Here is a 14,115-nt window from a genome sequence, read left to right as displayed (position 1 = left end):
TGATCTGCATTATAAAGTTAACAAGGGAAACGCTCTCGGCGGTCTCGCCTGCATTACGCATTACTGGCTAAGAATCATCAGAAGAATTATTTACTATTAAATGTACCACGATTGATAACTTGAATGAAATATGAACAAATTAATAATTTTTTTTTTATTAATTCTCATATTAAGTTGTGAAAACATAATCCAAGTCTACTGACCTTTGACCTTGTGACCTGGAATTTGTGTCATATGATTTGTGATACTTGATAACCCTTGGGTACAAGTTTCATGGAATTTGAACAATGAATTTTGAAAATATGCTAAAAAATTCAAAATCTTGATGTTGATGCCACAACAAAGTCTAAGTTTGTTGATCTAAAATGACCTTTGATCTTAACTTAGTGACCTGAAATACTATTCAAATGATTGGGGATACTTGATAACCCTATAGTCCAAGTTTCATTGACTAAGAACTTAAACCTTTAAAATTATATCAAAAATTCTTAAACTTAACCTTAGGTTAAGTTTTTGATGTTGACGCCGCCGCCGTCGCCGCCGTCACCGGAAAAGCGGCGCTTTTGTCTCGCTTTTTTGCTACGCAGGCGAGACAAAAATGGCTGTCTATAAATAATTTTGTTCCCATCTTACATGACAAATTTTATTCAATATGTACATGACAATGAGTAGATATTGCAATGTCCCCTCTGAACGTAAAATTCAAAACGTATCTACTTATTTGTAAAAAAGGTTCCATGTCAAATTAAAAAAGTAACTTTAATGTCATCTAGCGAATGCTTCATCCAATCTTACATCTTGATGGCAAAGTTGAAATTCCTCAGCTTCAGCTAGAACCTGGCACAGATTCTCTGCCATCTCAAAGCGCGTTGAGTGTACATCACAGGGGTTGGTGTCAACGATGGACTGACAGCTCTGGAAATGTAAACAAAAAAGCAATATACATTTTACAGGTGCACCTACAGGTGTACTAATCATATCAATTGATATATCTTAATCTACATAGACCTCGAAATGATCTGCCTCCGAAAAATCTTGGGTGTAACGAGACTAGATAAAATAAGAAACACAACAATTCGGAAGACTCTAGGACTGGATGAAACCATTCTGGACAAGATAGCCAAAAAACGACTGCGATTCTTTGGCCACGTCAACAGGATGAGACCATCATGATACTCAAAGATACTCCTAACTTCAAATATTCATGGTGATAGACCCCGGGGCAAACCAGCCAAAAAATGGCTTGATTGTGTAAAGGCTGATTGTGCTAATAGATGTCTGGGATCCCTCACAGAAGCGACCAGAACGTCACAAGATAGGAAGATCTGGCTTTGGGTCATGAAGCAGAAGCCATCACACATCTCCCAGATGGTGCGGAAGACTTAGGTCAAGGTAGGTCAAGGACATAGACATTGAGAATGAACAGAAAGACTCATAATATAAATGATTTCTTGATGAATGCCAAGTGCTGATCACAGGAATTGGTGTCAACAAATTGATTAGCAAGTCGGTAAAATTACAAATTCACATTTGACTTCTGAGGATTTCATACTGGCAATAATTTCAATATTTTGATTCTAGTTAGACAGAGAAAATTAAAATTGTGTGGAAGATGAAAAAAAAAAAATATATGTATATATATATATATATATATATATATATCATATAACAGAACAGTTTTTAAGAGCAAGAGAGAAGGGGAGGGGGTGAAATTAAAAAGAAAGATTGAAAGTGGAAAAGTGTGCAAATATACTGTACGTACATTTAATTTACACAATCATATTAAGATGCATGATTTAACCAAAACAATCACTATGAAGAGAGATATCAGGAATGGAAAAAGAAGAAAAATAAGAAGAGATAAATGAAATAACATTTATAGAGAAATGAGACACATATATTGCAAACATAAACATATCCATGATAAGTATAGTATAGTATAGTGGAGTATGTATTTAAAATTCATTTAATTTCCTCTGTATTTGTTACCTATAATTTGTATAGGGCCTCTCAGGATTACTGATAGAGTTACCCTGTTAAAAATAAAACAAATAAATAAACAAATAAGAGCATTTTTGGTTTACCTCTCCTGGATAAGGCACCTCCCATGATACAGCCACTTGAGCTGCATAAGTGGCTTGATCACCGTTCCTCATTAACCAGTCATCTGTAGCAAATAATGTTTATTTCCTTTTAATTCTTTGTCTGCTACAAATTGAAATCCTAGTCTGTCACATGTCGAATATATATTTCACATACAGGATACATCTTTACTTACACCTGGTATTATTTCTAATGCACCATTTTCCATTTCTACTATCACTGCTTATACTTTCTTTATTATATCAAAGCAGGAATTTTGATCGTAGATTAAGTAAATATACATGTATTTTCAATCTGTTATGATATTCCATCTTTTATCTTTGCATATAATGTGATGATGGAAGGAATTCAAGTCATTTCAATTCACAAATCATAAGAGAAGTATTGACCCAGGTTTTTGTAAATCATCCTCAGCACTTTGGTTGCTTTCTTCACCTCTCAGCACAGTTGCTCGTTTGCTACACATGCAATTTGGTCTTCATTAGCTCTGACAATTCTTGTAACACTCGTATATAGATTAATCTTGCACTGGATACACAGCTGTAGTTACATAATCTCAAAGCCTTTGGTATATCTATGCCATGATAAATACAATGTGGCGTATTAGGAAGATAAGTCATGTGGCATAAAAAGAGTTAACCCAGGATTTGTTGTAAATCACCCTTAGGTAAGAGACCTCATCTTGCACTACATCGATGGACCACATCTTGCAGTTCGGGCGGAACGGGTTGCACAGATGAAGACCTGGCCCTGGTAAATGAGACGGCCATCACAGCCATCAGGCGATGGAAGAACGTAATTTAATTCAATTTCATTTAGGAACTGTACATCAATCTTGATCTAGCTAAGGAGACATGAACGAACGAGGTAATAAGGAGTAGCAAAGTTCCAAAGGAATACACTTACTCTCTGGATTATCATCATACATGCCGCATAGACCAATGGTAGATTCCTTGAGCTCAGCTAACACTGTGATATAGACAGTCATGTTCTTGTCCCACTGAGCAAGGACCCCTAGGCTACTCTCCAGATAGGTGAAGTCTCCAACTTTCTTCAATGAAATACCTACAGAATTAAAAAAAAGAGGTGTACGATATTAGAACCTTTATTAAACCTAATTATACCAGAATTATACTAGAATACAAAAACATTAAATTAAATTAAATAAATCAAGGTAGCAACATTCAGGAGAGAAATTTAAGCAGAGAGTTGGACTGCAGTTCACTACAAATGATGGATGTACTACAAATGGATACCATACACTGGGTCTGCATGGCTGCAACCCTTAAACCCCGTTCAGAGTTTTATTTTAAGTATTTTTCATTCCCATATATGACCTCTCATTTTGAAAGAGTATTATATATGTGACATCAATTCATGATTTATTAACATGTAAATGTCCATATATACTTGTACATGTATGTACTTCTGCAGAAAGATTAAGAAATTTGAATAAGGAAGAAACTGTTACCATTCTCCATGTAGGGGAAAGAGAACATGGGACTATCATTAATGTAGACTGTATCTAGTTCAACATTGATGACATCCAAGCCAAGAATGAACTCCAATTTCTGGTGATTTAAAAAACAAATAAAGAAAATATATAGCAGTTAATAAAAGTATTCATTTTTCTATACAACAGACAGAATTGAAAACCTGTTCCGTCTCTCAAAGAATAAAATATATATATTTTGAAAAAGTAAGGGAATGAATCAAACTCAATTGTCTTTAAATTTCAAAATTAGGTACCGATATGTTTGAAAATGGAAGGGGTTGATAAGATTGATTTAAGAGAATGATTTTAGAAAATGTTAAATACTGCATCAGAATTCACTATCATTATGTGAAAATCTGAAAGGTATTATTGTTTGAGTGACACAATATTTCCAATATAAATATGGCACTGTTGTTTATTTCTAATAAGCATTCAAAACAGTACCTAAGCTGATGAAACCCCTTGAATTTTCTTTTGTTATAATCACATATAAAATGGTGTGAGGAGTGGGATGCCCATTGCCACTAACCTTGTAACATGTTGATAGAAGTTCACAGTCCTGGTTCCTAATGGTCACCTGCCAAGTCCCGTCTAAGGCTGCCGCAAGAGTGTATGAACAAGTCCCAGAGAAACTGTACTGGACACCATCAAAGGTGACAAAGTGGTCACTACTCCAGGACATGCAAGTTGCTGAAGTCCGCAAGGAGAGAGAGTTGTTGGCCAGTGGTGCCTCAGTAACAAGATGTTCATCCTCACGTTTCCAAGGGTAATGGAAAGCTAAGGTTGTTGGTGGTGGCTGAGTTGTCACCTCATCGTCTTCATCAGTCTCAGGAAAGTGAAGAGCTCGAAAGGCAGGAGCAGGGGGTATTGTAGGTGGAGGCTTGTGGTGGATCAAGGTTCTGCTCGGGGCTGATGTTGTGAATTCTTCTGAAGAACTACCACTCCAACTGTCCCAAGTGAAGCGACTCTCCATACTTGATGATTCTTTGGAACCGCTCTTGAAACCACTCTTGTTCTCCTTTGATTCTTTGGAATGGTGCCTTGATGACTCTTTGGAACCGCTCTTGTTCTCCTTTGATCCATGGGAGTGGAGCCTTGGTGACTCTTTGGAACCGCTCTTGTTCTCCTTTGATCCATGGGAGTGGTGCCTTGGTGACTCTTTGGAACCGCTCTTGTTCTCCTTTGATCCATGGGAGTGGTGCCTTGGTGACTCTTTGGAACCGCTCTTGTTCTCCTTTGATCCATGGGAGTGGTGCCTTGGTGACACTTTGGAACCGCTCTTGTCCTCCTTTGATTCATGGGAGTGGTGCCTTGGTGACTCTTTGGAACCGCTCTTGCTCTCCTTTGATCCATGGGAGTGGTGCCTTGGTGACTCTTTGGAACCGCTCTTGTTCTCCTTTGATCCATGGGAGTGGTGCCTTGGTGACTCTTTGGAACCGCTCTTGTTCTCCTTTGATTCACGAGAGTGGTGCCTTGATGGCTCTTTGGAACCACTCTTGTTCTCCTTTGATTCATGGGAGTGGTGCCTTGGTGACTCTTTGGAACCGCTCTTGTTCTCCTTAGAATGTTTTCCTCTCTTCTCTATCATCATTAGTTCAGTCCAAGACTCCTCATCATCTGTCAAAGTAAGATAAAGTGTACAATGTCTCTGAGATGGAATGTAAACGATAATGGCATACTGAAATTAATGTACATATATGTGTATGGAAAGTCACTTTGTCTTAGATCCTTTTAAAAATCCTTGATTTAGCTCATGCTGCAATGATAATTATTAACCTTTAGGTCAGTCAGGAACCCCATGAATTTTACAAGCCGATCGCCTGTCTGATTATCAAGATATTTACGATTGAAAATCGAAATCAAATTTTGCGTTTGCAAACGGTTTTCATTAAACTACAGTCTATCAGGGAAAACAAGTATGGTAAAACCGGTCAGTCTTAGGTTGTTTTTTCTGAGGCACTTCTTGATCATTTTGAAGCGTAATTTTTTTTAGGGCTTCAGTATAACACCATATCACGGACACTGATTACACGTAGGGCCGTGCATCTCAGATTTAACATTGTTAAACGATCCCTTTAATAGCCTTTCACATCACTTTTGAATATTACAATGGCATATTATATCATCTGAATATGGTCACTATAGGTGATTCAACAGGGTGTTGAAAATGCCTTTAATGCTTTGTGTGAAGTCTTTGTGATTATGATAGAGATATCAAACAAACAAAAAACACATCGAAAATGGCATTAACAAATATAATTCTTTGAGAGGTAAATTAATTGGGAGATTGTCTTTTGGCTAAGGCGAGGCGTCAAAAATATCGATACCAGCAGGCTGCCGCCTCACGTATTGGCGCATCGAGGCTGCAATTACGGCCGAAGCCTGGCTGGGGCAATTATTTTTCACTTATTAGCCCAGCCGGCTTGCGCCAGGCTGGGATCTGAGGCTCGGTTTCCATTCGAAAGGCGGCAGCCGGCGCATGCTTTTGTTCGGAGACCATTATGATGACATCATGAGTTAATTGAGGGTCCTACCGCCAGCGGTAGCCGGCTGAGCTAATTTAAAAAATGCAGCCAGGACGCACAAGTGCAGTTAGCTGCCGCTGGCTGGTATATTTATTTTTGACGCCTCGCCTAAGTGAATGAACTGGTACTGAGGTATACCAAAGTGGCAGGGGATGAAGAATTTTTTGTGAAATGAACCAAGGCATTTCGGTATGTTAAATATCTATGTCAGAGATATCTTGATAACTATATTTTAGAGGTCCCCTATGTTTAGTATTATTAGTACATCTGTATACCCTGAAAAGAAGACTGATTTGCATCTCAAAACATATGGAATACTCCCTGGGGAGTGGAGAGTGTGTTCTGTACAGTACAAAATCATAATTGAATCCAGTGACTTGATTAATACTGTAAGCGATTGTAATTGGTAAGGCCCTATATTAATTTACTATTAATGAATGTGAAAAAGTATTCAATACTCCCACAACTCTTGCTCTTTAGGGGGGAGGGGGAGGGGGTAGGAATGGAAAGTTTCAATAAGCAAATTCAAAATGCTGTCTCCTCTTTGAAATATTTGTACATGTACATTGAAAATTTTATCAACCAGTTGCCTTATTTACTTGGTAAACAGACTGTGAAATTGAGTCAAAGTTAATTACTTTCTTGGCTATCAAGCTGTTACTGATCAGTCAACACAAATGCAAAGCTTGATCAAGCAAACATCAAAATAATTTGGGGCAGCAAGTTAATTAATTAAGAAGTCAGGTATTCAATTAGTGTTACAAAATGGCCATGGAGCAAGTGTTGCTGGATCATACATTTTTGACAGATGTTTTTTTTACAACTCTTACTTCTAACAGGCAAACTTAAAGATATTTGCATATCATGCCAGAGACGTCATTAAAAGACAAACACTTTCAAGGCCACTTCTCCTGGTCTTCAAGGGATCTAATCAGTTTTCTTTTTGTGATAAGACTAATATTAGACATCAAATGAAGACCAGGAGACAGGTTGAATGTGTTTGTATAATGATTTAATCAACGCTAACTTTTTAAGTCCTTTTGTAACATCTTCATGATTTACAGCATAATAGATACACAACAAATTTCATCTACTCTTGTCTGACATGATAGAATATGATATCAAGAATACAAAATATGTACATGTATGTACTTGGTACAATGCAAACAGGTCAAAAGATACAACTGTATTTGTTTAATATAATGTTTCGTGAGATGGAAGCATGAGATACGAGATGACAAATATCACAAATGTGTCACTCATGAATATTTCAAAGAATTCTTGAAAATATGAAAAATTTGTTTCCATAGAGTACCTTTGAATCTAAAAAATATACGATAACAAAATCAATTTGTCCCCAATACATAGATGTTTGGTTCTTTTAAAGTGCAGAGAAAGAAATATTATTCAGGTCTCATAGAAACTATATAAATGCATTAAAAATGCTGTTTAACTCAATGCAAGACTTTGAATAAAACCATGGTACCCTTTGAAATATTAGCTTAAAACCTTCCATTCCATGAAGGGCAAATATCTAATATTGTAGGTCATTATGGATTTGGCTTAATACAAGCAGGTAAATAATTAGGTACATGTGTATACTGAATTATACTGCAATAAAGTATCATAACACGTTACAATTCAAACTTTATTCTTATTCATGAAAGTTTATCCCTTTAGGTTTCTTCCTCTGTACATTTGATTCTTCCCTGCCTACAACTCATACTTTTTAGATTAATAATACTACACTGTAAACCTAGTTGTAATGTTTTTTAAAGAAATTCTTATAAAAATCTGAAAGTTGAAGTTATGAACACGTAAATTGTGAATAAATTCAATAATTTCTATAGTAATACATACATCTTATATAAGTTTAAATATTTGATCAGTTTTATAACCATAGCTATATAACTGACAGGTAGTTCACTTCATTGTAAAGAAAATAAACCAATGAATAACAAAGAGGTTTAATCTGAAATCAGTTTCTTGATATATACTCAAGCACTGAGATAAAAAAGGTAAATTGAAGGTGGGTGGATTGAAAACAATCTTCATATTAAAAACGAAATGTTATGCGGCAGTTGAGGATCCATATTGTATCGTTGCTAAGGACACTCACCATCATTATCATCATCCTCAATATCATCGTTTACATCATCTCCACTTCTCTTGTTTATGCTAAAAAGCTGCTCTTTCATAGCTCCTGATAGAACATCTACAAGTAAAGGTAGGTAAAACGGGGGAAAGAGAGAAAAATTGCAGTTTAAAACAAAATAAATAATTTTAGACCCAGGATCAGGTTCTACTGAATTAGTACAATATATACCTATGAGTTGTGGTGCCCAGTCTCTTTGACAGAATTATGGATCTGTCTCAAGCTGTTTTTCAGTATGCCTTTTAAAGCAGAATATGATCATACACCGTCTCATTCCCCTCCCCCCCCCCCAAAAAAAAAAAAATGAAAACATTTTTTTTCCAAAAATCTTACCTATGAAGTACTGGCACCTAGACCCCTGAAAGCCAGCTGGACAGGCACATTGTTCAGGTGCTACGCAGGTCCCACCGTTAGCACAACCAAGGGTACAAATAGCTGAATATCAGAGGAGAAAAAATCCAAGATTCAACATGTTATTTTGGATGTTGTATACACTTAAAGGTAAAGACCAGTTATGGTCATGCGATCGCATTGTGAAAGAAACGTTGTGGAATCGATCAGAAAAGGTTGATCATCTAGCATATAAGTATTGGTGTGTACTGCAAGGTTCTGGAATCATCAAAATGATAAGAAATTTGGCCCAGTCTTCATAAAGCTACAAGCACTGAACACAAAAAGATGTATATGGGACTATATGCACACATGCGGGACACATGCGTTCATCTCTCACAGACCAATTGATAAACTAATTTACCAAATATATCAATTACTGTAGTAGGCGGTTTCCCGGCAATTTTTTTATCATCATGTATTAGTCAAAACATATTCTTTCACAAGATTGGTAATAAGAGCTTCCATTTCATTTTTTGAAATTGGGGCGTTTCCAATACTGATCTTTACCTTTAAACTTAGAATACAATAAAGCAAAATGGAATTACAAGAAAATTACATAAAAAGAGATATTTCTACAAAAAAATGTGAATACAGCTGAATTTCAGAAAAAAATTAATGCTCAATTTAATTTCAAATATTAAACATTTTCTTTGCAATGTTATTATTCACATACATTTATAGTAACAATACTTTTATCGGCAAACATATGATACAGGAGAAATATAATCAAGGGTACATATACAGATAAGCTTTACAGAAAATGACAACATTTTATCTCAAAGAAATAGTGCCTATATATGTTCATCAAAACAATTATGCCACAAGTTTACCTACATAGACATGTAAGAGATTTTATGAGACAAGTTTTGGCACTTCTCTTTATCATTTTTTTAATAGCATGCCATACTGTCAACTTTCTAAAGTTCAAAACATACTACCTCACCCTGTGGGAGCCCCAGAGGAAGCCCCATCAGTTTATATTTTGTGTTATATACCTCATTTTAAGATTCTTTACTAATCCTGTCTTCTGATTGGTTGAAAATGCAGTCATGTTCTTAACCATGCCCGCTAATTGAAATTCATAGTCATTTTTCCCGGCTCTACCGGTTTATATCCATTTTTCATAGCACTTTTTCCATGGCTGTGAAACGTGACGTCATTTTGCTGCGATCCCCAACCATGCCCGCTAATTGAAATTCATAGTCATTTTTCCCGGCTCTACCGGTTTATATCCATTTTTCATAGCACTTTTTCCATGGCTGTGAAACGTGACGTCATTTTGCTGCGATCCCCATTTTGGTTTACGTGTTACCGTATAAGTTTCTTTTGTGCGATGAGATGGAAACCTAAATGGGTGAGTCAACATTTTCCTTTTTTTCGGTATATAAAATATATATTGACTGCTTTTAATATTCGAGGCATAGTTGTTTCTATAGGGTCTCGGGAAACTCACAACCTGCTATGACCCCGCGGCGCAAGCGCCTTGGGGTCATAGCAGGTTGTGAGTTTCCCTTGACCCTATAGAAACCACTATGCCTCTCAAAGCAGTCAATATATCCTTATTAATATATATTTGTGTTTTATATATATATATATATATATATATATATATATATATATATATATTCATTTTCTGTTTTTATTAATGTTTTGTTCTTCTTTCAAATCTTTGCTTTACATTATGCTATAAATGCTTCGGGAACTATACTTGTACAAGGCCTGAGGGCTTTATTTATGTAGTTCCCCGTTTCATTTTCTAAATTTCTTAGTGAGTTATTTTTTATCTTTTGAATCAATGTATTTTGTAACCGAGAATGAAATAAATGAGAATAGAATTAAATACATGTACACACCGTCATCGCATAGAGGGCCTTGGTAGCCAGAGCAACACTCTACTGTTGGGACAATGCTCTCTTTCAAACCAGACCTATAAATACAAGAAGAGAATTCTCAAAGTTATGAACTTGTACTGTGACAAAGCTATACTGTTGGCTGTAAAGTTAAAATAACGGTTCCTTACCTCTTTTCAATAAGTGACTGCGACATTTTGATTTCATTATTGATATCTTATGTTCTCAAAACTTTATTAATCAATTTGTACGACTCTTTAGATTGATCTATAGAGTTCTGTGGAAACAGTTTTATCTCTCAAGAATCAATTATATTGCCACAACCATTTCATAAAAAGTGGTAACAAAAATATATTCCAACTTCATGGGCAACACTGTATATTACAAAGATGCTCATGTTAGGTTCATATATATTCATTGACATTTCCATAATTAAAGGAATGCATGTCCATATACCGGTATTTTTAAAGTGTACTCTACCAAATTCTTGGCTGTACATTTATCTGAATTTCAGTAATTTTATGTTTATATTCAACTCACTGAGCTCTGTGCATAAACTGTGAATATATATACAAAAACTTCAATATGTCTCACCAACAAAAGACCATTTTGTCATAGGGCCCCTTACTATCCAAGTGTTATCATAAGCATAAAACAAATTTTTACTTATGAATTATTCTGTTCCACTACAAAAATGTTCTCAGAATGTCTTGTATGCAAGCCAATATCCTTTACTGCATCACCATAAAAGTATGTAAACATCACTTTCTTTAGAGAATACATCAGGTTTTGATATTGTCCTAGAGTTAAATTCTCAGACATTTGTGACTTTTTCAAATTCGAAATTCACTGCTGGAATATAAAACAGGATGAAGAGGAACAGAATAGAGGGAATAGGAACAAAAATTGAATGAATAATTTGACACGATTGACATTGACATGATCAAGAATGATGCCAACCTTTTCCCTTCTTTTCATTCATGATGAATACAAAAATTAGTAGATACTGGAAAATAATGGCCCAAATTCACAAAGGAGGTTTAAATTTAACCCATGGTTTAAATCTTCATTTACATAACCCATGGTCTAAAACAAGCGCGACACTGTCAGAGGTCCAATATTAGACGCGCGCAAGGCAAAGTACACTTAATTTGAGCTAATTTAAAACCAAATGGGTTATGTAAATGAGGGTTTAAACCATGGGTTTAATTTCAACCTCATTTGTGAATTTGGGCCAAAGTAAATATTGAGATAGATTATATCCAATGACTTTTTCAATATTTGTTCCTATTGACTAGGGATCTCATATTCATTTGGTTTTACTGTACATTTTTTGTTTTTTTAAATGTAGAAGAAAACAAACTTACCTCAGAACAGGGCAGAGAGTTACTCCCTCCACTTCATAGGGCTGTGTATCCTTGTCCAGAATCCATCCCTCACCTTTGACCTTCGGGTCACGGAGGTCAACACAAGGCAGCAGACTGCGCTCAGTCACTTCCTGCTGAACCTTCTTTGATCCTTCACAGAAACGGGATCTGTAAGAGAAAACTTAAAGTAGTCATTTTTATCCAGACCAAATGAAAGATAACTCAACTGCCACAATCAGTATTAAGTATGAAATTCATTGAGTATTCACACAAATAATGCAGTATCTTTATCAATCCATGAATATAAATATACTGGTAATGCCTGAAGTAAAACTTGTAGTTGCCATTTTCATCCAGAGTGAAAAAAATATATCTGATTTGACCAAATGAAAGATAACTCAACTGCCATAATCAGTATAAGGTATTAAATTCATTTTGAATGCACACTAATAGTGCAGTATTGTTATCAATCCATAAATATAAATGTTCCATATTGGTAATGCCTGAATTAAAACCTATAGTTGTCATTTCATCCAGATTAAAATCAAAATCACCGTTTTGTTTAAATGAAAGATATAACTCAACTGCAATGATCAGTACAAGGTATAAAATTCATTTAAAATACACACTAATAGTGCAGTATTGTTATCAATCCATAACTATAAATGATTCGATAATGCTTGAAGCATGAGCTTAGTGAAAAAAATTTAGTATTTAGAAAGAGAAGAATTAATGTTTAATTTCTGTAATTCTAGTTGTACCATGGTACATGTATGAATACCCCATAGAAAGTAAGATTACATTATGAAACCACAACTAGCATAGTCATTTCAAAATGTCTTCTTCTGATTATTCCCTGGATGTTTTTTTTAACATACATCTGCCAAAAGTAGATAATGGTTTCATTTTTATATAACATGCTTTTAGATATCAATTGCTTAAAACTTAAATTAACTATTAAATGCTCAGTAAAGTATATATGTGTTGAAAAGGCAAAACCTTTTAAAAATATAAATTGAACTGATAATATTACCATCTTTAACCTCTCTCAAAAAAGAAGAAGAAGAAATTACAAGAAATAATGTTTTCACTTACTCTGCATGAGCTGAATGTTGCCATGTTGCAAGCGATACCAATGCAACAAGAAGCACTGGCAGGCAACGTTGCCACAACCCCATCATACTCTGCACCACGTCTGCTTAAAATGACCAATTCAAATGACTTCTGATACCATGCAGTTCTCTTGTCTTTAAAAACACTTTCGGGGAAGAAATCAGCTGTTTTCTCTTTTGATTCAGACAGTTTTCTGTCATCAATATGAAGATGAACTGCTCCACACCTTCTTTATATCTAATTTTGAAGTTGAATAACCAAGGAAATGGCCAGGTTTTTTTTCTTCTTTGCCTTTACGTAATCTGGCACCGGATGTTCAGTAATAAGCAATCCAATTTGTCTTTAGAATAATAAGAATATCAGAGGGAACTCAATTTTGGACACTGTAACAGCTGTAAACAATGCAAACAACCTATTACATCAGTTTTACTAATTAACAAAATGCTTATTTTAATTGAACTGTGAGCTCAGTAGTGTTTGGGGCTACATTGTGACAGATGGAATTGAGTAAACTTGAAAATGTCAGCAACTTCAGGATGAGACAATTGCATAATTTTATAAAGTGAGTATAGAAACGTCCAGATTAAATGTTGATGCATTATCAAGCTTTTATTGAACATGAGGATTACATGTCATGTAATGAGGAAATTTCAGTATTTAAAAAAAAATGTGAATAAAATATTCCGGATATACATGTACCTTGTTTGTAAATTTATGTATGTTGTCATGACAGTCACTTTCACAAATATCCATATTCCTTCTCATTCTCATATTCATCCTTCTTTTCTTTTTCCTTATCTATTCCTGTTTATCTTCCTACATGTATATGATTTTCTGTCTCCAAGTCTCTCTGTTCTGTACATAAATATCTTTTTCAAATCGATCTCATTTTCATAATTTCCCTCCAAAACTCTCTCTCCTCTCCTTTCCCTCCAAATCCCCTTCTCTAGCACCGTTGTTTCTCCTTTATTTACACACATACTCTCTCTCTCTTTTTCTCATATCTCCCCCTCTGTCTTTCGGCTCCCCCATGTTCCTCACAGTAGCTTTCTGAAACTTCACACTCCCTTCCTATATCACCTCAACTGTATAATATTATCAAATTCTCATTTAA

The 14,115-nt window shown here is 35.3% G+C and overlaps 2 protein-coding genes across 2 annotated transcripts; both read right to left on the bottom strand.

Moving 5' to 3' along the window:
• Window positions 1-765: 765 nt before the first annotated feature.
• Window positions 766-5,186, bottom strand: LOC115925839 (hemocytin-like). Its single transcript, XM_030989837.1, has 5 exons — window positions 4,128-5,186; window positions 3,575-3,674; window positions 3,010-3,168; window positions 2,085-2,167; window positions 766-915 (listed from the first exon to the last, which is right to left on the bottom strand). The coding sequence occupies exons 1-5, from the start codon at window positions 5,184-5,186 to the stop codon at window positions 766-768; spliced, it is 1,551 nt and encodes a 516-aa protein (XP_030845697.1).
• A 4,298-nt stretch (window positions 5,187-9,484) lies between these two features.
• LOC105439067 lies at window positions 9,485-13,269 on the bottom strand. The gene is made up of 4 exons (XM_030989836.1): window positions 12,984-13,269; window positions 11,889-12,056; window positions 10,525-10,598; window positions 9,485-9,501 (listed from the first exon to the last, which is right to left on the bottom strand). Exons 1-4 carry the CDS (start codon window positions 13,067-13,069, stop codon window positions 9,485-9,487), a joined length of 345 nt encoding a protein of 114 aa, XP_030845696.1. The 5' UTR covers window positions 13,070-13,269.
• Window positions 13,270-14,115: the final 846 nt, after the last annotated feature.

This window comes from Strongylocentrotus purpuratus, unplaced genomic scaffold, assembly GCF_000002235.5.
Source record: "Strongylocentrotus purpuratus isolate Spur 01 unplaced genomic scaffold, Spur_5.0 spur5_scaffold_19, whole genome shotgun sequence".
NCBI lineage: Eukaryota > Metazoa > Echinodermata > Echinoidea > Camarodonta > Strongylocentrotidae > Strongylocentrotus > Strongylocentrotus purpuratus.
This window is presented reverse-complemented; position numbering and strand designations above follow the sequence as displayed.